Source organism: Canis aureus, chromosome 6 (assembly GCF_053574225.1).
Source record: "Canis aureus isolate CA01 chromosome 6, VMU_Caureus_v.1.0, whole genome shotgun sequence".
In the NCBI taxonomy this organism is placed as follows: domain Eukaryota; kingdom Metazoa; phylum Chordata; class Mammalia; order Carnivora; family Canidae; genus Canis; species Canis aureus.
Window position 1 is genome coordinate 15,753,271 of NC_135616.1, and position 26,669 is coordinate 15,779,939.

Here is a 26,669-nt window from a genome sequence, read left to right on the forward strand (position 1 = left end):
TTTTTAAGATTTTATTTATTTATTAGCATAAGAGAGAACACAAGCAGAGGGGAGGAGCAGAGGGGGAAAGAGAAACAGACTCCCCACTGAGCAGGGACCCAGATGTGAGACTTGATCCCAGGACCCTAGGATCATGACCTGAGCTGAAGGCAGATGCTTAACCAACTGAGCCACCCAGAACCCTCTGTTGATCATAATTTATAAAATTCTCATTAATTTTTGTTTGAAATCATATTACAAATTAATAATGAATATAATAGACTGGTTTTGTCACATAAAGTCTTATATATGCCTGCCAGACTGGTAAGAATTGGTCAATAAAGTCAGTAATCATTGCACACAGGAAAGTCAATTGAGTTCAAGTTAATCATTTACTTGATAACCACAATTCAGTCCAAACCCAGTCTTTACATGCCATTGGTCCTGAATCAAGTTAGACAGAAACATATGCCTGGATCAGCACAAATTTTTTTTCTAATGGAATCTGGGATTCTCTCATATTTATTCATTCAACAAATAATTTATTGAGCACATACCAAGTGCCTACTGTTGTAGACACATAATGCATCAGTGAACCAAAGATTCTTTATGCTCTTAGAGCTTACATTCTGGCAGGTGAGCAGTAGACAAATCAATTACATACTATGTTTGAAAGCCATAAATACTGAGCCGGGCAGAGGGAGAGAATCTCAAGCAGACTCGGTGCTGAGCGCAGAGCCTGATGCATGGTGCTCAATCTCATGACCTGAGGCCCAAAACCAAGAGTCTGACGCTCAACCATCTGAGCCAGCCAGGCACCCCAGAGGTTACAATTTTAAATAGCACGTTCAGGGTAGGCACTGATGAGAAAATAAAACTTCAGCAAAGACTTGAAAGAAATGAGATATCTAAGGGCACCTGGGTGGCTTAGTGGTTGAGCGTCTGCCTTTGGCTCAGGTCATGATCCCAGGTCCTGGGATGAAGTCCCCCATCCGGCTCCCCACAGGGAGCCTATTTCTCCCTCTGCCTGTGTCTCTGCCTCTCTCTCTCTCTGTCTCTCATACACAAATAAAATCTTTAAAAAGAGTTATCTAGCTAAGCGATATCTAGAGATGAACATTCCAAGCAGGTGGAAGAACTAGAGCAAGGAACCTAAGGTGGGTAGGTAGGTCAAGGAACCTTGAGGAAGCAAGGATGATTAAAATAGAGTCTAATATAAAAATAGATCAGAGAGGTAGTAGGAGGAATGGACAATTAGATCATGTAGGACCTTGTAAATAATTTAAAGGACTTTGTCTTGTGTTTCCAGTGAAATGGGGAGAGGTAGCAGCTTATTGGAGGAGTAATAGGATATGACTAAATTGTAGGACTTTTCTGACTGATATGTTGAGAGTAGATTGTAAAGGGGCCTGGGTAGAAGCAGTGGTGGAAACTCAAAATTTAAATCCTACTCATAGTCAGTTATTTATCTCATGGTCTGTACTAAGGATAACACATTGAATGCTTCTCGGTACTGTCTTAGGAATCTGCCTGTCTGGATTTAGATCCTGCTTCTGTTACTTATTATTTTAGTAAGTGGCTTTACTCTATATTTTCATTTTTTCTCATTTGTATAATGAAAATGATGTTAATAGCTCATACAGTTCTGATAATTAAACTGATGCATGTAGCACTTAAGTGCCTGGCAACATAAACCTCAACAAATGTTGGTAGTTATCAGTGTTAATATTAATCACTCTGTATTTGTCATTTGCCAAGTCATGTTGATTCTGCTACCACAGAATCGGGCCTTCCTTTCCATAGCTGTTTTCAACCTTCTAGTTCAAACCCACAGAAACTCTGGTTTGTCTTGTTTGTTTTAAAGATTGTATTTATTTTTTCATGAGAGACAGAGAGAGAGGCAGAGACACAGGCAGAAGGAGAAGCAGGCTTCCCACAGGGAGCCCGATGCAGGACTCAATCCCAGGATCACGCCCTGAGCCTAAGGCAAACGCTCAACCACTGAGCCACCCCAAGGCATCCCAAACCCACAGAAACTCTTGCCTGGACCATTATAGCCACTGCCTAGTTGATTCCTTGCTTCCTTTCTCTCTGTCCCAGTCCATGTTATGATCTTGCTGCTGGATTATCACATTACTTCCATGCTTTGAAACCTTAATTAACTCTTCTATCCTTCCTTGCTTTCTAAATTATGAACACACTTAAACAAGGCTCTTTTTCATGTAGTTCCAGTTTGCCATTCTCTAACACCAGGTGCACAGTATTATATGCCTTTACTCAAATGTGTGGAATCTGCTCATTTTCTCTGCCATTTGAAGTTCATTTCACCTCAGAGTACCACCAATCACACTTTGTACTTCACTTTTTTTGTTTTTGTACTTCACTTCTCACAATAGTATTCCCTACTTAGTGCTCTAATCATTCATTTGAATACTTCTCTAGTCCTTATAGTTAGATTTGGAGCATTAAATGCAAGGAATTACATCTCTTACAGCTTCAACCTGTGCTCTTTTATAAGTCCATACTAGATAGAGATGTTTTAATGTTTGTTGAATTTATTTTCTTTTGTTTGTCATTTTCGTCTAGGAATGATCAACAGCACCAACCAGCTGATCTTGAATCTGAGGAAAATGTTATTCCAGATTCACCGATAACAGCCTTTTCATTTTCTGGCATTAACCGGCTACGAAGAAAGGAGAACCTCCATGTCCGGTACATAGAACAAACACAAGCCAAACTGGAGCAATCTGTGTGTACAAATGGTAAGGATTGGAGTTTTCTTTTAGTTATGTTTTTGTATAAAAACATATTCTACAATGGTGAGTTTTTGCATTCTTCCATCAAGTGGAAGAAAGACAGCCATTGTTCAGGGAATTCACATCACAACTATAAGTTTAACTTCCATTAGTGAGGTGAACTGGGAAGGCATTTTCTGCCTATGTAATGTATAGGCATGTGTTGCTTATCTGAATATGTAAACGCTCAACATTATATAAATGTAGTATATAGGTTTTCTGCTTTTATTTAAAAAATATTTCTATGAGTAGGATTAGAAGGAAAAGAGGAAAGAACTTTTTTTTTTAGAAGAACTTAATGTTAATTTTCACCTACTGTGTGCCAGATAAGTGAGTGATTTGAGTACATTGTTACTATTTTTTAATTCTTCTGACAAGCTTGGAAGGTAGCTGTCAGTATCTTCATTTTATAATGAGGAAAGGTATGCTCTTTGGAGGGATTAATTAAATAACTCATGCAAGGTCACCTGTCAAGTAACTAGATGAGTCAGAATTCAAATACAGATTATCCTGGCTCTAAAGGTACTTTCCATGTCTTACCCATAACTTCTCCTACCAAGAGCTTTAGCCAGTTAAAGCTAAATGTTATCATTTGTATAAAGCTAAGTTGTTATAATTTGTAGTAATTGATGGTAACCAAGAAAATGGCTTTATAAAGTATCTACTGGGCAGCTCGGGTGGCTCAGCAGTTTAGCACCGCCTTCAGCCCAGGATGTGATCCTGGAGACATCTACCTTGTGACTTATCCATGACAGATTTCTAATTCCAGGCCCATTTACCATTACTGCTAAATACTTTGAGACTACCTTTGCATATAGCCTGAAATTTATCATGTGATGTGATGCAATTATTTATTTCTTTTAATATTTATCTGAAGTAGGGGATCCCTGGGTGGCTCAGTAGTTTATTTGGCCCAGGCCATGATCCTGGAATCCCGGGATTGAGTCCCACATCAGGCTCCCTGCATGGAGCCTGCTTCTCCCTCTGCCTGTCTCTCTCTCTCTGTGTCTCTCATGAATGAATACTTTTTTTTTAAATCTTAAAAAAAATTGATCTGATATAAATGATACTTTCATTTTTAACCTAAATTGTAACAAGGAAAGCATTTGGAGGGAAGGGGTATACATACTTCTAGAGATATTTTCATAATATAAATAAATTGTTGACAGTAGCTATTTTTATAAAATAATAAGTAGATCTTAGTCTTTGTTGGAAAATTGGCACCATTTTATTTTTCCATTTTAGATGAGCTTGCATCACCATCTAGTGGAAAACAAAAGAACTGTTACAAATCTTACATGTAATTAGGAACTAAAGTAAAATGTAAGATCTTGAATCTAAAATGAACATTCATTGGCCTTTTAGTCTGCTGACAGAATCACTACAAATATCTACATAATTTAGATCATGTTTAAATCCATCTGTAAGAATACCTAAAAAAAAAAATCACAGCAGTTTTCTTTATTAGGAAAGTCTTTTTTTATATCTTGTATAAATGCTTCTGGTTTATTTATCCATCAAATGAGAATAACCTGTAAGTATTTTAAAACTTGTCTGTTTTAATCTTTTTTTTTTTTTTGTCTGTTTTAATCTTGCTCTGATCATTTTTACTTGGAATCTAAAATTTTGAGTATAAAATATCATTTTTGAGCCATGCAAATTATTTTAAAACTTATTTAATGACTAGTTGGTCATCTCTTTCTAACTACCCTTGCTTATTTTAAAGTTTATAGTATGATATAATATTATTTTCTGGTTATAATTAATAAGTCTGTTTCCCTTTCTTCTTCTTCAGGTTTTCTTTAAATTAAATCCTTAAACATTGGAATGATTTCTAATAAAGCATGTTTCAGGATTTCTTCCCAGAAAATAAAAACTCTAAAAACAAAGATTGTAGAGATATATAATGCAGTTTTCATTTTAAATGAACCTACTGATTTGCAACAAATACAAAAGGAAAAGATATATTAAAACATAAGAACTCAAAAAAAAAAATTAGAACTCTAAGATACTTAAGTCAGAAGAAGCGTATCTATTCTAGTCCTTTCTCTCCCACTGTCCTAACTTCTGGCTTTGTTTCTTAGTGAAACTAAAAGAATGAACCTTTTATTAGAATATGAAAATTTTATCAATAAAATATCACTTCTAATGCACTTAAAGACAAGTTTGTATTGGATTATATTTTGGTATTTTATATCAAATATTTATTTATGTTATCTCTTTTTTCCCCTTAGAACTGGGAAAAGCTCCGAAGCCTTCAACTCATCCACAGCCTAAACCTAATGAAAGTGAAATTCTAGTGGCTGACACTTGTGATCAGAGTCAATCCCCCGTGGCTAGTAAGCAACATACTGAGATTTACTATATAAGTTTAAAGTTTGTGGTTACTGGTGGCCAAGAGTGGCCAACAATCTGAATTAGACAGTATTTTCCATATGATTTTGTTTGTATTATTGGTTGTATGACAATCTTTTTCATATTGGAAAGTCATATTATCCTATTATTATTAATTCATATTTATCCCAGTCCATATTAATATAAATTGCTAATAATTTTAAGTAAACAGGCTTTCCTGTGCTTTACTCATTCATCCAACAAATACCTGAGTGCCTACTGTATACCAGGCACTGAATAAAACAAAGCCTTTAACCTCATAGAGTATACAATCTAGTTGAGGGAGAAAGAAAATATTAGATAGAAGCAAGTGTTAGGAAAAATAAAGCAGGGTAACATGAGATATTAGAAAGCCTCACTTTAAAAAAGTAACACTTAGGCTTGGGGCATCTGGGTGGCTCAGTTGGTTAAGCATCTGCCTTCAGCTCAGGTCATGATCCCAGGGGTCTGGGATCGAGCCCTGCATTGGGCTCCCTGCTCATTGAGGAGTCTGCTTCTCCCTTTCTCTCTCCCTCTGCTTGTGCTTGCTCTGTCTCTCTCTCAAATAGATAAAATCTTTGGGACGCCTGGGTGGCTCAGCAGTTGAGCGTCTGCCTTCGGCTCAGGTTGTGGTCCGGGGTTTCTAGGAGTCCCACATCAAGCTCCCTGAGGGAGTCCCACATCAAGCTCCCTGAGGGAGCCTGCTTCTCCTTCTGCCTATGTCTCTGCCTCCCTCTCTCTGTTTCTCATGAATAAATATATATATAATAAATATATATGTGTGCGTGTGTGTGTGTGTGTGTGTATATACACACATATATACATATATACACACATATATACATATATATAATCTTCAACAAAATTAAAAAGTGACACTTGAAGAGATATGTCAGGAAACAAGGGAGTCATGTGGATTTGGGGGAAGGGACACCTCAGGTAGAGAAATCAGAGCACAAAGGCCTTGGGACAAGGATGTTTGGTTCTTTCTGAAGAACATCAAGGAATCCTCTGGCTGGGGCACAGTGAGTGCAGAGGAGATTGATTTGAGCAACTCTGTTCTTTGGAGCTGCTGTTTACTAAGGGGAAAGAAACCAAGAGTGTCACGTTTACAGATTGAAGTAGGAATAGGAGTGGTTAGAAATCAGAAATTTGGTTTTGAGAATATTCTGACATGTTAGATAGACTTCAGTTAAGATTTTGAATGAGTAATTGGATGTGAGTTTAGAAAGGTCTAAGATAGAGATATGATTGGAAATTGTTAGCATGTAAGGTGGTATCTAGAGCAGCCTGGGTGGCTCAGCGGTTTAGCTACTGCCTTCAGCCCAGGGTGTGATCCTGGAGACCGGGATCGAGTCCCATGTCAGGTTCCTGCATGGAGCCTGCTTCTCCCTCTGCCTGTGTCTTTGCCTCTCATGAATAAATAAAATCTTAAAAAAAAAAAAAAAATAAGGTGGTATCAAATCCAGGAAACTGGATGAGATCACCAAGCAAGTGAATGTAGATTGAGAAGAGAAGTTCAAGTACTTAGCTCTGGGGTGCTTCATTATATAAAATAGTGATTCATAGCTATTTTTCTCACCATCACACTAGCCTTTTTAGATGTTTTTTCCCTAACTACTTTTCCATGAATTTCAGTACTGCAGATATAGTGTATGAGTATATCCATATAAATGCTTTATGCATAAAAAGATTCTTTTGCCTTCAAAGAACCATTTTTCACCTCTTTAAAGACAGTATTTACAGTTGTCTAGATGATGATTTAGAGATTGTGAAAATGAGAAAGAATCAACAAAGTAATTAGCCAGAGAAGGAGCTGCCAGTGAGATGATATCTCACCCCTGAGATAGGGGTGCCTGGGTGGCTCAGTTGATTGAGCATCCAACTCATGATTTCGGCTCAAGTCATGATATTTGAGTCTTGGGATCCAGCCTGACATCAGGCTCTGTGCTCAGTGAGGAGTCTGCTTCTCTCCCTCTCCCTCTCCCCCGGTTCTCTCTCTCTCTCTCTCTCTCTCTCTCAAATAAATACATCCTTTAAAAAAAAAACTGATAAAGTAGTGTTCTTTAAGCCACATGGAAAGAGGAGAGAGTGGTCAACTGTGGCAGAGTGTCAATAAGTCAGAGAAGATGAAGACTGAAAATTGGCCATTGGATTTGGTCACATGCAGATCATTGAATGTTAAAACTCATAACATGAACTATTAGGGTGTAATGGTATTCAGCTAAACTGTTGAATGTCGAGAAGCTAGCAGGGAAATGGGAGAAAGCACTTGTAAACAGGTCCTTCAAGATGTTTTGTGGCCAAGGGGATGGGAAAATGGGACAGTAGCTAGAAAATGGGTCAAGTGAGGATGTTAAAAGATGGGATATTATAACATATGCGGCATATTATTAAAATTTATTTATTTTATAGAGAGAGAGCAAGCAGGGAGAAGGAGCAGAGGGAGAGGGACAAGCAGACTCCACCCAGCAAGGGGCCAGACAGACACTGGGCTCAATCCCAGGACCCTGAAATTATGACCTGAGCCAAAACCAAAAGTCGGACACTGAGTCAACTGAGTCACATAGGCACCCCTTTACAGCATATTTTTATGTTGATGGAATGGGCAAGTACAAAGAGAGAAATGAATAATTCTAAGGAAAGAGAGAACAGTAACTACATCCATGAAAAGGTGAGGGGGGGGGGCACCTGGGTGGCTCAGTAGTTGAGCATCTGCCTTTGGCTCAGGGCAGCATCCTTGGGGTCCTGGGATCGAGTCCCACATCAGGCTCCCCACAGGGAGCCTGCTTCTCTCTCTCTCTCTCTCTCTCTCTTTCTCTCTCTGTCTCTCTCATGAATAAATAAATAAAATCTTTAAAAAAAAAAAGAAAAGGTGAGAGGAGTTGGGATCCAGAGTCTGGTGGTTGGAAGGATTGGTCAAGCTGGGCTTATGTCCTAATACTATTACATCTTTTGCATTTTGATTTCCAGCAATTAAAACACCTGTACTGTAGTTCCCTAAACATGCAATTTTGTTTCATGTATCTGAACCCTGCTTAAGTATTAAGCACATACTTAAGAGCCTACCCTCTCTCCCCTAGCCCAGTTGACCTGTCAAATTCCTCTTTCTCTCAAGGGGTCAGCCTAGGTATCACTTGGTATAGCTTTCCTTGATAACCGAAGGCAGATTTAGGAGTCCTTCCTCTGTTTAAATCCCCTCTTTTATGTGCCTTTAATGTTTATCATATTTTATTGCAATTCTCTTTTTACCTGTTTCACTTGTATGAGCCCTTAAGCTTTTTGAGGACAAGAACCTTTTTTCATCTAGTGCCTAGCACAATGCCTAGTATATAGTATGTGCTCTGCAAATACCTGTTGATTTGAAACTCTATACATAAAAATTTGTAAAATACTTGAACATAGGTAATTTCTGTATAAATATATGTTAGCTTAAATTTTGAAAATCTCTCCCACAAACTATGTTTTCATGAAAGATACTATAAATATGCTATATCTTAGATCACAAGAAAGCCATCATAAATATACATAATGGGGGGGGGTTCAGTGTCAGTAAGAAAAATAATCTGCCTGTTGCATTCAGTGCATTTAGGAAAAAATAGAAAATCTTAGCTGAAAAAAATTTGGCAAATATAGTTCCTAGATACCTGCACTTTATTGCTATTTATGATAGCTATTTTGCACAGAATTTTAAAATTGTCCAGTGCCGTCTTATAAAATGGTTCTTTGAGCCTCTTTTTTTCCTTTTTTGTATTTTTCAATACATCTCATTTCTACAATTGTATTAATTGCAGGTTTTTGTTTTTGTTTTCTTAGAAACACATGGAACAAGCAGTTGTCCTACTGCTAAGTCATCCTTTAATTTAGCTACAGTTGTTGCTGAAACACTTGGATTTAGTGTTCAAGAAGAATCTGTGAGTAATTGTTGATAATATGAATTAATTGGTGTCTTTTTAGGTCAGTTTTTAGAGAATTGAGTGAGAGAAAAATTATTTTATCCAAAGATCATGGGATAAAGGCCTAGAACAAAATTTATGTGGTTAGAAAGGCCCGTTTATATTATCTACCCCAGCATCCCCAAAACCTGGGTCTTTAGAATTCTTTGTATTAAAGGTTGTGGGTTGAGTCAAAATTTAGGGAAGTGATGATGGCTTGGAAGTCTGTCTTCCCTGCTTCCTCTAACCTCCCTATCCCTACCTTGTTCCATCTAACTGAAGACTTAAACCTTAAGGTTGGTGCCAGAATTTATTGTAATTTTTCAATATTCTTCAAACTGGGGTTTGGTTTGGAAAACAGGCTGAATTCTTGGGACTGCTGTAGATGCTTTAGTTCTTTGTCCTTACATGTGCAATCTAATTCTTAGGGATTGGGACATGAATTTCATTTCATTGTTTTAGTACTTCCTTACATCAGGCACATTCACTTTTTTTCTTAATTGATCCCTAAAAATAGAAAACTTGAATTCTTCTATCTTAGGTTTTATTTTGATACAACTTTAGTATAGTATTCCTTTGCTTTAGTCAGTAAATGTGTATTTGCTCTTATAAAACGGTCTTGCTGGGCAGCCGAGGTGGCTCAGCGGTTTAGCGCCTCCTTCAGTCCAAGGCCTGATCCTGGAGACCCGGGATCGAGTCCCACGTCGGGCTCCCTGCATGGAGCCTGCTTCTCCCTCTGCCTGTGTCTCTGCTTCTTTCTCTCTCTTTCTCGAATAAATAAATAAAATCTTTTTTAAAAAATGGTCTTGCTGTTAAATTTTTAAAAATTGAATTGATTTTTCATTACATTTGGATTTGTCTGTTTTTTTGTTTTTTGTTTTTTGTTTTTTTTAGTTTTAAATCACTCTTCAAATGGTAGTGGGTAGTTTTTAACCTTTGAACTTTAAATGTGTTTTAATGATTTCTAACAGTTCATTGGCATTTAATACATTCACAGTATTATACAGCTACCACCTCTCTGGTTCCAAAGCATTCTTATCACCTCAAAATAAAACCTATAACTGTTAAAAATTCAGTCCTCATGCCTCAGTATCTCCAGCCCCTGGCAACCACCAATCTGTTTTTTGTCCCTTATGGATTTACCTATTCTGGATAATTCATGTAAATTAAAGCCTACATGATGTGGCTTTTGAGTCTGGCTACTTTCACTTAGTCTGTTTGTGGGATTCATCCACATCACAGCACATATCAACATTTCATTCCTCTTTAAAGTAATGAGTAATCTGGGGCACCTGGGTGGCTCAGTCAGTAAAGCATCTGCCTTTGGCTCCATCATGATCCCAGGATCCTGGGACCGGGCCCTGAGTTGGGCTCCCTACTCAATAGAACAGAAAGACTGCTTCTCCTTCTCCTGCTCCACCTTCTTGTGCTCTCTCTCTCTCTCTCTCAAATAAATAAAACTTTAAAAAAAAAAAAGAATGAATAATCTTCCATTGTATTTATGTACTTCTTGTTTTACTATTAAAGGAATCTCAGGGTCCCGTGAGCCCTCTTGGTGATGAACTCTATCACTGTCTAGAAGATCACAAGAAACAACCTTTTGAGGAATCTATAAGAAACAATGAAGATAATTTAAGGTAATTTGGGACACTGGTAAAAACTTACAGATTCCTAATGAGATCTCATTATAGTGAGTTCCATATAATCAAACTGCACCTGTCTGTCAGCATATAGTTTGGCATTCTGGTGATATGTATTTATTTACTTATTTTTAAGCAGGCTCCATTCCCAACCTGGGACTTGAACTCACGTCCCTGAGATCAAGTCTCATGCTCTACCAACTGAATCAGCCAGACATCCTGTATTAATTTTATTTATTTATTTATTTAAGATTTTATTTATTTATTCATGAGAGACACAGAGAAGCACAGAGGCAGAGGGAGAAACAGTCTTCCTGCGGGGAGCCCAATGTGGAACTCGATCCCAGGAGCCTGGGATCACGCCCTGAGCTAAAGGCAGATACTCAACCACTGAGCCATCCAGGCGTCCCTTAATTTTTATTTAAAAAAAAATTTCCCAGGGATGCCTGGGTGGCTCAGTGGTTGAGCACCTGCCTTCACCCCAGGGTATGATCCTGGAGTCCTGGGATTGAGTCCCACATCAGGTTCCCTGAATGGAGCCTACTTCTCTCTCTGCTTGTGTCTCTCCCTCTCTCTCCCTATGTCTGTTTTGAATAAATAAATAAAATCTTCAAAAAATAAATAAATAAAAATTAAAACTTTTTTTAAATTTCCCCATGAGGTGCCTGGGTAATGAAGTCAGTTAAGCATCCTGCTCTGGATTTCAGCTCAGGTCATAATCTCAGGGTCATGGGATTGAGCCCCAAGTCAGGTTCCATGCTTAGTGGGGAGTCTGCTGGAGATTTTCTCTCCTGTACCTCTCCCCTCCTCACAATTGTCCCCCCCTCAAACAAATAAATCTTTATATATTTTTTCCCTACTTTATGATGAATTGAGGGCCTTTTGCATTGCTGTAGAGAGAAAGATATTATTTTTTAGGTTTTTTTTTTTTTTTTTTAAGATTTATTTTTTTATTCATGAGAAACACACAGAGAGAGGCAGAGACATAGGCAGAGGGAAAAACAGGCTCCCTACAGAGAGCCTGATACAGGACTTGATCCCGGATCCCAAGATCACGCCCTAAGCTAAAGGCAGATGCTCAACCGCTGAGCTACCCAGGCGTTCCTCTTTCTGTTCTTCTATCAAGCATTATTTAAGTTTCAGCCTTGTTACTCTACCTCTGTAAAGACCCAATCATCCCTTCTGTGTTTGTATTTCCAAAAACTAGGTGTTGTATAAAATGCATCTATAAGCTTAATTTTTAAGATTGTGTTGCAACTCATTTACTAACTTCAGAATATCTGCTAACTAGTAATACCTATATTTATGTAATACTTTAGCTTTCTAAAAGTGCTTTTGGTTTTAGATACATATATTTAATTTGTCATCAAAGTAACTCTTTTTTTTTATTGGAGTTCAATTTGCCAACATATAGCATAACACCCAGTGCTCATCCCATCAAGTGCCCCCCTTGGTCCCCGTCACCCAGTCACCCCCGCCCACCTCCCTTTCCACCACCCCTTGTTCGTTTCCCAGAGTTAGGAGTCTCTCATGGTCTGTCTCCCTTTCTGTTATTTCCCGCTCATTTTTTCTCCTTTCCCCTTTATTCCCTTTCACTATTTTTTTATATTCCCCAAATGAATGAGACCATATAATGTTTGTCCTTCTCTGATTGACTTATTTCACTCAGCATAATACCCTCCAGTTCCATCCACGTCGAAGCAAATGGTGGGTATTCATCGTTTCTAATGGCTGAGTAATATTCCATTGTATACATAAACCACATCATCTTTCTCCATTCATCTTTCGATGGACACCGAGGCTCCTTCCACAGTTTGGCTATTGTGGACCTTGCTGCTATAAACATCCGGGTGCAGGTGTCCCAGCAATTCACTGCATCTGTATCTTTGGGGTAAATCCCCAGCAGTGCAATTGCTGAGTTGTAGGGCAGATCTATTTTTAACTCTTTGAGGAACCTCCACACAGTTTTCCAGAGTGGCTGCTCAAAGTAACTCATTAAAGTAGGTTTTATTACTCCTATTTTTTAGTCAACAGAAACACAAGTCCACAGAGGTTAAATGCCTTTTTTAATACCATATAGCTGTTAATGACTAGAGCCAGAGCTCTTGCCCATTCCACATCTTCAAACTTTAACCCAATACTCTTTCTTTTTTTTTTTTTTTTTTTTTTTAAGATTTTATTTATTTATTCATGATAGTCACACAGAGAGAGAGAGAGAGGCAGAGACACAGGCAGAGGGAGAAGCAGGCTCCATGCTGGGAGCCCGATGTGGGATTCGATCCTGGGTCTCCAGGATCGCGCCCCGGGCCAAAGGCAGGCGCCAAACCGCTGCGCCACCCAGGGATCCCCCCAATACTCTTTCTACTATCAGCTGTCTACTCTGCTAAAAGGAGGCTCAGTCTTAAGTTATGTTCAATTCTATAGTATAAGAATTTTGTGTTTTGAAGTTACCTATGATGAGATTTCATATCAACAAAAGAATTTGAGTCTCCAGTGGAATTTATTAAAATATGATTTTTTTATATAGTGAAGTTTAAATATCTTAGGAAAAATATTTATGGATAGGAATATCAAGGTATTAAGATATATTTACTGTATCATTTCTCTCTGCCTTTTGTCAGCCAAAGGAAGAAAAGCTGACAACTCTACCCTATCTCAAATGTTGGTTAATCATGAGTCTGATACGTGGCTAAGACCCTTACTCTTAATAATTCTGTTTTAGTGTAAGCTTTCTCATATGCTTGTCTTAGAATGTTTATCCTATTTCTTTAGTAGGAAGAACGTTTTACCACTCCTTATTTTTTTTTAGATTTTCAGATTCTAAGTCCAGGACTCCTCCTCAAGAAGAATTGACTGCTCGGGTATCATCTCCTGTATTTGGAGCTACTTCTAATGTGAAACGTAGTTTAGGCTTGAATACGAGTTTATCCCCTTCTCTCTTAGAGACTGGGAAAAAAAACCTGAAAACAGCACCCTTCAACAACACTTCTACTTCTAGATCAGAGAAAACCAGATCAAAATCTGAAGATAGTGCCCTTTTCACACATCATAATCTTGGGTCTGAAGTGAACAAGATTATTAGCCAGTCATCTTCAATTAAGCAGATGCTTATCAGTAAAAACATAAGTGAATCCAAAAATGAACAGGATAGTTTTGATCACATTAAAGATACTGTCAATGATAAAGAAAAACATGCAGTGCCCCTGAAATCATTGGGAAGCAGGACATCCAAAAGGAGGAAAGTTGAAGAAGAAAGTGAAGACGAACTAAGCTGCCCCCAAGGCTCTTTTGATAAAGAAAATGCTTTTCCTTTTTTACTGGATAGTCATTCTTCCATGAACGGAGGAGACTATGTAATGGATAAACCTCTAGACCTGTCTGATCGATTTTCAGCTATTCAGCGTCAAGAGAAAAGCCAAGGAAGTGAGACCTCTAAAATCAGATTCAGGCAAGTGACTCTCTATGAGGCCTTGAAGCCCATTCCAAAGGGCTCTTCCTCAAGCCGTAAGGGCTTGAGTGGGAGCATTGTGTTTACCAGAGATTCCCCAGAGGAGCCCTGTTTACAGGAGTGCGTCCTCCAGTCCTTGGAGAAATCATATCCAGATAATAAAACACCATTACAAATCAAGGAAGAAAATCCCATCTTTAAAATCCCTCTACGTCCACGTGAAAGTTTGGAGACAGAGAATCTTTCCGATGATGTGAAGGTTTGTGTTAAATGTTCAAGTACTTTTATTAAAATTATTGCTCATGGGATCCCTGGGTGGCGCAGCGGTTTGGCGCCTGCCTTTGGCCCAGGGCGCGATTCTGGAGACCCAGGATCGAATCCCACATCGGGCTCCCGGTGCATGGAGCCTGCTTCTCCCTCTGCTGCCTATGTCTCTGCCTCTCTCTCTCTCTCTCTGTGACTATCATAAATAAATAAAAATTAAAAAAAATAAAAATAAAAAAAAATAAAATAAAATTATTGCTCATGATTTCATCTAGATGCTAATAATTCTTTCTGTTTTAGGGAGCTGATTCTCACGAGCCAACAAAAATAGCCAGGTCGGTCCGTGGAGCATGTGAACTTACATCCGTTCTTCAGTTAAATCCATGTAGAGTTACTAAAACAAAGTCTGTACAAAACAGTCAAGGTATGTTTAATGGAAGTAGTATTTCCAAAAAAGAAAATAATATTTCCCCTCTTTTTTTAATGGCTTTGAGTGTTATACTATATATATCCTTTGGCTATATTGAATTGTTTTAGGAAAAACATTTCTTCCTGCATATTTCTGTGTTTATAGAATGTTCTCACTGGTTTCATTTACATGTAATTTTCCTGCTTTCATGCTTTTTGAAAAAAATGAATGAAAGTCTTTAATACCTACTTTTATAGGTGATTTTGTGGATTTACCTATTTTATGTAATTTCTTACTTTCTTTACTAAAGTTTTACAAATTTTTTTTTAAAGATTTTATTTATTGGGAAGCCCGGGTGACTTAGTGGTTTAGCGCTGCCTTAAGCCCAAGGCGTGATCCTGGAGACCTGGGATCAAGTCCCATGTCAGGCTCCCTGCAGGGACCCTGCTTCTCCCTCTGCCTGTGTCTCTGCATCTCTCTCTCTCTCTCTCTGTATCTCTCATGAATAAATAAAATCTTTAAAGAAAAAAAAAGATTTTATTTATTCATGAGATAGAGAAAGAGAGGGGCAGAGACACAGAGAGAGAAGCAGGCTCCCTGCAGGGAGCCCGATGTGGGACTTAGTCCCAGACCTAGGATCACACCCTGAGCCAAAGGCAGTGACTCAACCACTGAGCCACCCAGGCATCCCCAGTTTTACAAATTTTAAACTATGTGGAATTTTTAAATACATAAAGTAAAATCTCCATCATCCAAACCTTTTTCCTCAGTCCACAGGTAGCCTGTCCTTTTTCTTTGCATTTACATGTATCTATATAAACATACACGTATATACATTTATGTGGGTTCTTAAACTTATTTGAAATCTTTTTTTGCTCTTTTTTTTTAAGATTTTATTTATTCATGAAAGAAAGAGAGGGAGAGAGAGGTGCAGAGGCAGAGACACAGGAGAAGCAGGCTCCATCCAGGAAGCCTGATGTGGTACTCGATCCTGGGATTCTAGGATCACGCCCTGGGCTGAAGGCAGGTGCCAAACCACTGAGCCACCCAGGGATCCCCTTTTTTTTTGCTCTTAATATGTATGTTAATCTTTTCATAATTTTGCTGTGTTTAAAATGAGCCTTTGTTTTTTGGCCACCAAATGCTTCTGTACTGTATAGGTAGTATTTTTTCTTTTATTCTTCATTGTGGAGTTTTTCATTCATTCTGGGTTTATTTTCCTTTTAATTGTTTTTCCAGCAAGAGTTTCAGTCTGTCTATGAAAAAAAACACTTTTTTTCACTCTCATTTCTGATTTTTTTTTTTTTTTTTTTTTTTTACATTTTTGGTTTTGAAGTTCTTTTCTTATGGTTGCTCTAAGGATTATAGTTTACATACTTAACCTTTCATGACCTACTTAAAGTTAATATTGCACCACTTTGTGTTCTGTGACTGTGCTTTATATAGGTGTCATGTATGTCCACATACATTGAAAACTCCTCCAGTATTACAATCTTAACATTTTATTTTTTTAAAGATTTTATTTATTTATTCATTAGAGACAGAGAGAGAGGCAGAGACATAGGCAGAGAAGCAGGCTCCTCGCAGGGAGCCTGATGTGGGACTCAATCCCGGGACCCCTGGGATCACTCCCTGAGCCAAAGGCACACGCTCAACCTCCTGAGCCACCCAGGCGTCCCTACAATTTTAACTTTTTTAAAACAATCTGTTATATAAAAATCACTCACTAAAGTGTACAAGTCCATTATTTTGTATACTCAGAGTTGTGTAACCATCACTGTAATCTTAAGTTTAAAACATTTTATCACCTCAAAAAGAACAGTACACATCAAATTAATATCGAAAATATGTGAAGAACTTAGACAACACTAAAAACACAAATAATTCAATTTGAAAATGGGCAGAGGACCTGAACAGACACTTTTTTTCAAAGAAGACTTACAGATTGCCAGCAGACATAATGAAAAGATGTTCTACGGGGCACGTGGGTGGCTCAGTCAGTTAAGCATCTGAATCTTGATTTAGACTCAGGTCTTGATTTCAGGTTTGTGAGATCGAGCCCCGGGACAATAATGGAGCCTGCTTGTGACTTTCTCTCCCTCTGCCCCTATCTCCCCCCCCCCCCCCACTTGCTTGTTCTCTCTCTCTGTCTGAATAAATAAATAAAATGTAGACTTTAAAAGACAAAATGTTCCACATCACTAATCATCAGGAAAATGCAAATTAAAACCACAGTGAGATATCACTTTACACCTGTCAGAATGACTGAAAGCAAAAACACAAATAACAAATGTTGACAAAGATGTAGAGGAAAAGGAAGCCTCGCGCACTATTGTTAGGAATGCAGATGTTGGAGAGGATGCGGAGAAAAGGGAACCCTCTTACACTGTTGGTGGGAATGTGAACTGGTGCAGCCACAGTTGGAAAACTGTGTAGAGGTTCCTCAAAGAGTTAAAAATAGACCTGCCCTAACACCCAGCAATTGCACTGTTGGGGATTTACCCCAAAGGTACAGATGCAATGAAACACCGGGACACCTGCACCCCAATGTTTATAGCAGCAATGTCCACAATAGCCAAACTGTGGAAGGAGCCTTGGTGTCCATCAAAAGATGAATGGATAAAGATGATGTGGTTTATGTATACAATAGAATATTACTCAGCCATTAGAAATGACAAATACCCACCATTTGCTTCAACGTGGATGGAACTGGAGGGTATTATGCTGAGTGAAGTAAGTCAATCGGAGAAGGACAAACATTATATGTTCTCATTCATTTGGGGAATATAAATAATAGTGAAAGGGAATATAAGGGAAGGGAGAAGAAATGTGTGGGGAAATATCAGAAAGGGAGACAGAACATAAAGACTCCTAACTCTGGGAAACAAACTAGGGGTGGTGGAAGGGGAGGAGGGCAGTGGGGTGGGAGTGAATGGGTGATGGGCACTGGGGGGGTGCACTTGATAGCATGAGCACTGGGTGTTTTTCTGTATGTTGGTAAATTGAACACCAATAAAAAATAAATTTATTTTAAAAAAAAAGAAGCTGAGTGAAACAATATTGGTTTATAATGGATTAAAAACTAAGCCATGCTTGATAAATGTAGAGCTGGCATTGTTGTTGTTGTTGTTTTTCTAATGTTCTAATGCTGTTTCTCTAATGTTGTTTTTCCAACTTTTCCTAAAATCATTCAGGGCTAAAAATAATAGAAATCACTTATATCCTGGGAAAAAAAAAGGAATGCAGATGCGTGGGCAGCCCCAGTGGCTCAGCAGTTTAGCGCCACCTTCAGCCCAGGGCCTGATCCTGGAGACCCGGGATCAAGTCCCACGTCAGGCTCCCTGCATGGAGCCTGCTTCTCCCTCTGCCTGTGTCTCTGCTTTTCTCTCTCTCTCTCTCTCATTCTCTCTCTCTCTCTCTCTCTCTCTATCTCTCATGAATAAATAAATAAAAATCTTTAAAAAAAAAAAAAAAAGGAATGCAGATTGGTACAGCTACTATGGAAAACAGTGTAGAGGTTCCAAAAAATTAAAAATAGAATTACCATATGATCCGATAATTCTACTACTGTGTATGAGAATACTAATTCAGGGGGTGCCTGAGTGGCTCGGTGGTTGAGCATCTGCCTTTGGCTCAGGGCATATCTCGAGTCTGGGGATTGAATCCCACATCGGGCTCCCTGCACAGAGCCTGCTTCTCCCTCTGCCTGTGTCTCTGCCTCTCTCTCTCTCTCTCTCTCTCTCTCTCTCTGTGCCTCTCATGAATAAATAAATAAAATATTTAAAAAAAATTTTAAAAAGAGAATACTAATTCAGAAAGATATATATACCCCATATTTCATTGTAGCATTATTTACCGTAGCCAGGATATGAAAGCAACCCAAGTGTCCATAGATAAATCAATGAATAAACAAAAATGCGGTTATGTATATACAGTGTGATATTACTGAGTCATAGAAAAGAAAAATATCTTGCCATTTACAACAACATGGATGAAAAAAAAAAAAAAAAAAAACAACAACATGGATGGACCTAGAGGGTATAATGCTAAGTGAAATAGAGAAAGACAGATACTGTATGATTTCCCTTACATGTGGAATTTAAGAAACAAACAGAAGAGGCAAAACTAAAGCAGACTCTTAAATACATAGAACAAACTGATGGTTGCCAGAGGGGAGGTGGGGGAGTGGGAATCAGTGAACTAGATAAAGGGGATTAAGAGTACGCTTTCTTGATGAGCACTGAGAAGTGTATAGAACTATTGAATCACATTGTACATCTGAAACTAATATAACACTGGATGTTAATTATACTTGAGTAAGAAAGAATTTTCTACATGAAGAACAATACCCATTAGCAATCATTCTGCATTCCTCTTCCCTCTTCCCCAATCCCAGGCAACTAGCCTACCCTCTATCTCTATAGATTTGCCTATTGTGTTTTCATATGAACGGAATCATATATGATTTTTTGTGACTTTTCATTTTTTCACTACTATGAATGTTCATGGCAGAACATTGAGTGCAATCTTATGTAGATGTATATTTTCATCTTTTTTGAGTTATATATAGGAGTAAAATTGTTAGACCATATGCTAACTGTATTTAACCTTTTGAGGAACTGTTTTCCAGAGCATCTATGTCATTTTACATTCCCATCAGCAACACTTAAAGTTCCCATTTTTCTACATTTTCACCAATACTTGTTATTATCTTTTTTATTCTAGCCATACTTTGGGTATGAAGTGTTATCTCATTGTGGTTTTGATTTGCCTTTTCCTGACAGCTAATGCTGTTGAATGTCTTTCCATATGCTTATTGGCCATTTGTATATCATCTTTGAGGATTGTCTGTTTAGATTCTTTGCTTATTTTCAGTTGGGGTATTTGTCTTATTATTGAGTTGTGAGAGTTCTTTTTATGTCCTGGATGCAGCCCCTTTAGCAAATAGAGGATTTGCAAATCTTTTTTCCCATTCTTTGGATCTCATAAGGTTTTAAAGTGATAAGAATGTTTAAAATCCATTTTTTCCATTTTAATTGTATTTTTTTCTCCTTATTGAAGATGGATCCTTTGAAAATATCCAGTGGAGCATAGATCCAGGAGCAGACCTCTCTCAATATAAAATGGATACTACTGTAGTAGATACAAAGGTAAGTTAGAAAGTAAAACCAAGGCCCATGTGGTTATTCTAGTAAGTTGTTAGTCATCCTCCTCCCCTAACTAACTCTGTGACGTTAAGATAATCACATATCTGCATTTATTTATTCCAAATAAAACCTGCATTTCTTTATTCAGAAAACTAAGAAATGAAAATGCTTATTCTTCTAACTTTATGATGTTTTTGAAAGGGTAATAATACTTTCTGACTTTAAAGGCCTTTGTTGAGACACCCAAGGGGCTCAGTAGGTTAAGCATCCGACTCTTGATTTCAGCTCAGGTCATGATCTCAGGGTTGTGAGATTGAGCTCTACATTAGGCTCCATGCTGGGCTTTGAACCTACTTAAGATTCTCTCCCTCTCCCTTTGCCCCTCTTCTCTCTCTGTCTCTGTCTCTCTCCCTTTCTCTCTCTCTCTCTCTCCCCCCCCTAAAAAAATGAAAAAGAAAGGCCTTTGCTGAAAAATATTATAGTATTAAATAACGAAAAATGCTAATTACATATTTTAATAATTTTATACACACACATATATATTTTAAAGATTTTATTTATTTATTAGAGAGAGTGCGCGCACGCAAACTAGGAGGAGCAGAGGGACAAGCAGATTTCCCTGCTAAACAGGGAACCCGATACAGGGCTCAATCCCAGGACCCTGGAATCATGACCTGAGCAGTAGGCAGACACTTAATCAACTGAGCCAGCCACAGGCCCCTTAATAATTTTATATTTTATCAAAATAATTCATCATATGCCTTGATTAACTTTTAAAATAACATACCATAAAGAAAAAAATTATTTTCCCAGTTGGCTATTTTTTAAATACTGTATATTTCTCTAAAAATTAAAATTCCCAGGCTCCTGGGTGCTCAGTTAAATGTCCAACTCTAGATTTCAGCTCTGGTGATAATTTCAGGGTCATGAGTTAGGCCTCACATTGGCCTCATGCTGGGCATGGAGCCAGCTTAAGATTCTCTCTCTCCTCCGTCTGCCCCTCCCCTGCTCTTAAAAAAAAAAAAAAAAAGATAAAATTCCTAGTGGAAATAACTCTTTTGGCTTGTTTTTAGGTTTTATATAGTTTGAAAAGTACTCTTTCACTTGGGAGCATATTAATGAAGTATTTAACTTGGTACAGTATGAAATTGTTGTTCTTTGTGTACACTGACATTCATTACTGTGAAGCCAACTGGAGAAGAAAGGGAGGAGAAGCCCAGGGAGGTCAGTGGTATGCATCTCTCCCTTCCTTGGCAGCAGTCCTTCTTTTTGTGGGCTTGAGAGAGGATACTTGTGTATTGAAGCTAAAATGTTTTACAGGCAATAAAACCTAAATCTATATATATTCCTAAAGAATAAAAATAAATATAACTTAATGCTATTGAAGTGTACACTTAAAATATGGTTAAAAAAAAAAAAAAAAAAGGTCAATTTCATGCTGTGTATATTTTACCAGAATTTTTAAAAAGTAAATATAAGGCCATATGGGATAATTGTTAAAATTTTTGAATTTTTAAATATTTAGGATGGCAGTCAGTCAAGATTAGCAGGAGGAGAGACAGTGGACATGGACTGCACATTGGTTAGTGAAACTGTGCTTTTAAAAATGAAGAAGCAAGAGCAGAAGGGAGAGAAAAGTCCAAGTAAGATTTGATTTTTTTTTAATTTAATAAAAATGTAGAGGGAAGTTTATAGTCATACCATTGCACTGATGACCAGAAGTGACCTCTTCACCATAAACCAGGGGTTTTTTCTTGTTCTGATGAATAGATTTCTCTTAGTAAAGCTCAGTTTCAGTATTACAAGGGGAAAATATCTTTAGCCAAAATCTTTTTTTTCCAGAAAGAACTCGAATTGTCCAGGGCTCAGCAAACCACAACCAGCTGCCAGTTTTATAAACAAAGTTTTATTGGAACACAGGCTCACTTGTTTATGTATTGCCTGTGGCTGCATGCATGGTACCACAGCAGAGCTGAGTAGTAGTTGCAGACCTTCTTGGGCCCCCAGACCAAAAATATTTCCTGTCTGACCTTTTTAAGAAAATGTTTGCTGTGATCCCTAGTATTATCCCTAGATAATTTTTTGTAAAAGGGAATATTGAGAGTCCTATTTTAGAAAGCAGAATTTCCAAAGCAATTTGATAAGGTATGAAAAGGGGAGACTCTACTGATAAGTATTAGTTTAAGTTAACAGTAAACTAAGAGTAATCGTGTATATGCTGAGTTACTCTGCCATATTCTGCTTCTACAGAAAAAGATATTTAGCCTTTTGTGGTGACAAACTATTAATTATTCATCTAAAGCCTTGATTTTGTGGTGCCTTGGTGGCTCAGTTGGTTAACCATCTGCTTTCAGCTCAGATCATGATCCCAGGCTCCTGGGATCGAGCCCTGCATCAGGCTCCCTGCTCAGCAGGGAGATTACTTCTACTTCTGCCCTTCCCCCCTGCTCGTGCTTGCTCTCTGTCTCTCTCATGCTCACTCATTCTCTCTCTCAAATAAATAAAATAAAGCCTTGAATTTCTAAAAGACTCAGGAACAGTAGAAGGATTTTGGTTGGCACCATCTTAGCAATATCCCAGGAATAGTGTCACTTACACCCTTATGTATTGAGGGGTTAGGATCTGCCACAGAGGATGCAGTACCAAAAGCAAGGACATTTTCCAGGGATCATCTGCTAGTAGCTGAGGACAATCAGACTATATGTACATATCCTATCTTGTTCTGAATATTCTGTAATCTGCCTGCCCAGGGCTGAAGCCAGTCTTGTCCTCACTCCTTTTAAGATTTTATTTATTCATTCGTGAGAGAGACAGGGAGAGAGACATAGGCATAGGGAGAAGCAGGCTCCCTGGGGAGCACAATGCAGGACTCGATCCTGGGACCCCAGGATCACGCCCTGAACCAAAGGCAGATGCTCAACCATGAGCCACCTAGGTGTCCCTTATTCTCACTTCTTTTTGAAATACTTTATCTTGAGGCACCTGGATGGCTGTTAAGCGTTTGTCTCTTGGTTTCACCTCAGGTCATGGTCTCACAGTTGTTGTATTGAGCCCTATGTCAGGCTCCCCGCTCAGAAGGGATCTGCTGCCCCAATCTCTCTGTCTCCTTTGGCCCCTACCCCTGCTCATGCACATACTCTCTCTCTTTCTCAAATAAGTAAATCTTTTTTTTTTTTTTAATTTTTTTTATTTATTTATTTATGATAGTCACACACAGAGAGAGAGGCAGACACAGGCAGAGGGAGAAGCAGGCCCCATGCACCGGGAGCCTGACATGGGACTCGATCCCGGGTCTCCAGGATCGCGCCCTGGGCCAAAGGCAGGCGCTAAACCGCTGCGCCACCCAGGGATCCCAAATAAGTAAATCTTTAAAAAAAAAAAAAAGAAGAAGAAACACTCTCTCTTGTTGCCCTAACTGCAGTATGTAAGAAAAAATTGTAGTAGTCTTTGAACTATAAGATCAAGTAGCTGGCTGTCTACATGGAAAGGACAATACCTATTAAAAGAATCTTTAAAAAAAAAAAAAAAAAAGAATCTTTAACAGTTATTTATTGTCCTTTTATAGTGAATGACACCTAAGTAACTTTCTTCTTAAGAAGATACTTTGGTTTTGGGACGCCTGGGTGGCTCAGTGGTTGAGCATCTGCCTTCAGCTCAGGGCATGATCCCAGAGTCCCGGGATCGAGTCCTGCATCGGGCTCCTTGTGGGAAGCCTGCTTCTCCCTCTGCCTATGTCTCTGCCTCTCTCTCTGTGTCTCTCATGAATAAATAAATAAAATCTTTAAAAAAAAAAGAGAGAGATATTTTGGTTTTAAGAGTATTTTGTTCTGGTATCAGCTCCTGATAATGTTTTCCTTATTTCTGTTTAAAAAAGAAAGAGAGGGATTGGGGGTTGGGGAAGTGATTCTTTCATAGAGAGGAATTTCAGCAGGCTTCTGCTCCATCATCTTTGTTAGCCAGTTGGATCTATTTCTGTTTTTTAGTTAACTGCTGTTTTTCAAAATGTGATTATATAGTAGGAAATGTAGTTAGTACTCTGAAGATGAATTTAGCACTTAACATTTCAAATGAGGAATTGAATTCATTATTTCTATCAGTATTCAATTACCAATAATGATGGTAAGAAATAATGGTTAATAATGATGTAAGAAATTACATTTTTTGCAAGTACATTAGAAAAATAAGCAGATGAGCAAGATTCTATAGATTTTAATGTCAGCTGTTTATACACATTTTATTTAAACTTAGTATTTTTCACCATTCATTATGATGCATTTTCTATTCCTTACAGTTTTTGGTAAGACTCGTTTTAGCATAGTATGAATTACTATTTTTTTTATAAAGATTTTATTTATTTAATCATGAAAGACAGAGAGAGAGAGAATGAGGCACAGGCAGAGGGAGAAGCAGGCTCCATGCAGGGAGCCCGATGTGGGACTCGATCCTGGGTCTCCAGAATCATGCCCTGGGCCGAAGGTGGCACTAAACCACTGAGCCACCAGGGCTGCCCTGCATAGTATGAATTATACATGAGCTAATAGGGAGAAAAAGATTTTTATGTATGTAATGACAGCAACAAAAAAGTAGCATTCTCTGCACATGAGTAAGGGACATTTAAAGCGCTAAGTCTTTATAAATACAGTAACTATCTAGACTTGGTTTATTGTTGCCCCATGTACATCTGAGGCAAGTGTCTTTTGTGGCAGTTACTACAAGTTTCACATTGGTCTACATAGAAAGCAAAAAGCTTGTTTCTTGCCCTAAGCCAATGCTCTTTTACACAGATGGAGAAAGAAAAATGAATGATAGCTTGGAAGATATGTTTGATCGGACAACACATGAAGAATATGAATCCTGTTTGGCAGATAGCTTCCCCCAGGTGGCAGATGAAGAAGAGGGATTGTCAACTACCACAAAGAAACCAAACAGTAAGGCTATTTTCTTCCTAATTATGGCTCCTCAGTTACACTCAGTTTAGTAAATCAAGTCAAGGAGCTAGTTAGTTAACAAAGGCTTGATGAGGTATATATTAACAATTAAATTTCATATTTCTTACATAAATTTCTTTTAGATAGTGAGATAATTTCAGACCAGTAAAAGAGTTACAAAAGATAGCTCAGAAGGAAAAAAATAATTAGAGAATTCTCTGTACCTTTCATTCAGTTTCCCCTTATATTAAATACTACCATAAAAATATTCATCAAAACTAAGAAATTGAGGTGCCTGGGTGGCTTGGTTGGTTAAGTGGCTACCTTCGGTTCAGGTCATGATCCCAGGGTTCTGGGATTAAGCCCCAGGTCCAGCTCCCTACTCAGTGGGGAGTCTGCTGCTCCCTCTGCCCCTCCCTCCGCTCATGCTCTCTTGTACGCTCTCACCCTCTCAGTTTTGCGCTCTCACTCTCTCAAATAAATAAAATGTTTAAAAACTAAAAAATTTTTTTAAAGAACTAAAAAATTAATCTTGATTGAATACTACAAATTTCTTTGTACCTTACTCATAAAGTTCATAAAAGTTTTGAGATTTTTTTTGTCAAGTAATAAATTAATCATTGTAATACAGTGGAAGGAGAAAGTTTTATAGAAAATTCAGACTAATTTTGTTTGAATGCTTTACCTTCCTTCCCAAACAACATAATGTAACTATATGTATCAATCTTTTTAAAACTCTTTATGTTAGAAGCAGTAGTTTATAGTGCAAGGTAGCAATCAAAAGAATAAGTGAAACTCCAAGTAGATAATCTGAATTGAAAGTTAAAGTTAAATGTCTCATTTTCTTTTTGTGAATAAAAGGGAATTTGTAGTCCAGTGCAAAGGTTATAAATGAGCACACCTTCTGCTTTAGTACATTCTCTCTTGATTATGTTTTCCTTGTGCTTCCATCAGGTTTTTAAAAATACAGCCCTTATTAGCTCAAAGCGAGAAAGACCTTAACCAAAGGTACAAAACAGCAGGGTTTTGCTTGTTCAGTCCATGGCAAAAAGTTGATCAGGCCAACTTTTGTAATAAAAATTTACAACTGTTCAGCTCACTTTTTTCCCCCAAGAAGAGCCTTTTGCTAATTGTTTTCACTTTAGAGGGGGAGAGGGAGGGGCACTTGGGTGGCTCCAGTGGTTGATCATATGCCTTTGGCTCAGGGCGTGATCCTGGAGACCCGGGATCGAGTCCCACATCGGGCTCCCACATGGAGCCTGCTTCTCCCTCTGCCTGTGTCTCTGCCTCTCTTTCTGTGTCTTTCATGAGTAAATAAAATCTTTAAGGGGGGGGGGGGTTCTTTTACTAGACATAATTGTTAATTTCTTTTTTTTTTTTTTTTTTTTTTATCTTACACTGACCATCCCAAAGTTTCTTCTCACTTAATCATTTGTGTCAGTGCTGTACTGTTCTTTTGATCTCTGGGAACTTCTGCTTCTTAGAGTATCCCAGGACTCTGTTTTCTTTCTCATATATTTTTCTCATGCTTTTCTTAACTACCTCTGTATCTCTAGTTTGACTTCTCTGATGAATCCCAGTCCTGCAATTCTTAGAGAAAATGTAATATAAATGCAAATGCTACTTTTGTGTCTCTTCAACAACTTAAACTTAACATATCCAAGCCAGGTTCCATTTATTTCTTACCAAATGACCTTTCAGACTTTTTCATTTCTCAGTCACATGGTTTAGGATTTTACTGTCCATTTATT

At 38.1% G+C, this 26,669-nt stretch overlaps 1 protein-coding gene across 5 annotated transcripts in view; it reads left to right on the forward strand.

The window, feature by feature from the left end:
• RBBP8 (RB binding protein 8, endonuclease) overlaps positions 1-26,669 on the forward strand; it is a 100,922-nt gene that overhangs the window by 61,631 nt on the left and 12,622 nt on the right. For all 5 annotated transcript variants that reach the window (XM_077900241.1, XM_077900242.1, XM_077900243.1 and 2 more), the window contains 9 exons: positions 2,566-2,741; positions 5,009-5,113; positions 8,964-9,061; positions 10,610-10,719; positions 13,532-14,429; positions 14,735-14,858; positions 19,905-19,993; positions 21,516-21,633; positions 24,775-24,918. In XM_077900241.1, coding sequence (XP_077756367.1) covers positions 2,566-2,741; positions 5,009-5,113; positions 8,964-9,061; positions 10,610-10,719; positions 13,532-14,429; positions 14,735-14,858; positions 19,905-19,993; positions 21,516-21,633; positions 24,775-24,918 — 1,862 coding nt within the window. The remainder of the gene's footprint in view (positions 1-2,565; positions 2,742-5,008; positions 5,114-8,963; positions 9,062-10,609; positions 10,720-13,531; positions 14,430-14,734; positions 14,859-19,904; positions 19,994-21,515; positions 21,634-24,774; positions 24,919-26,669) is intronic.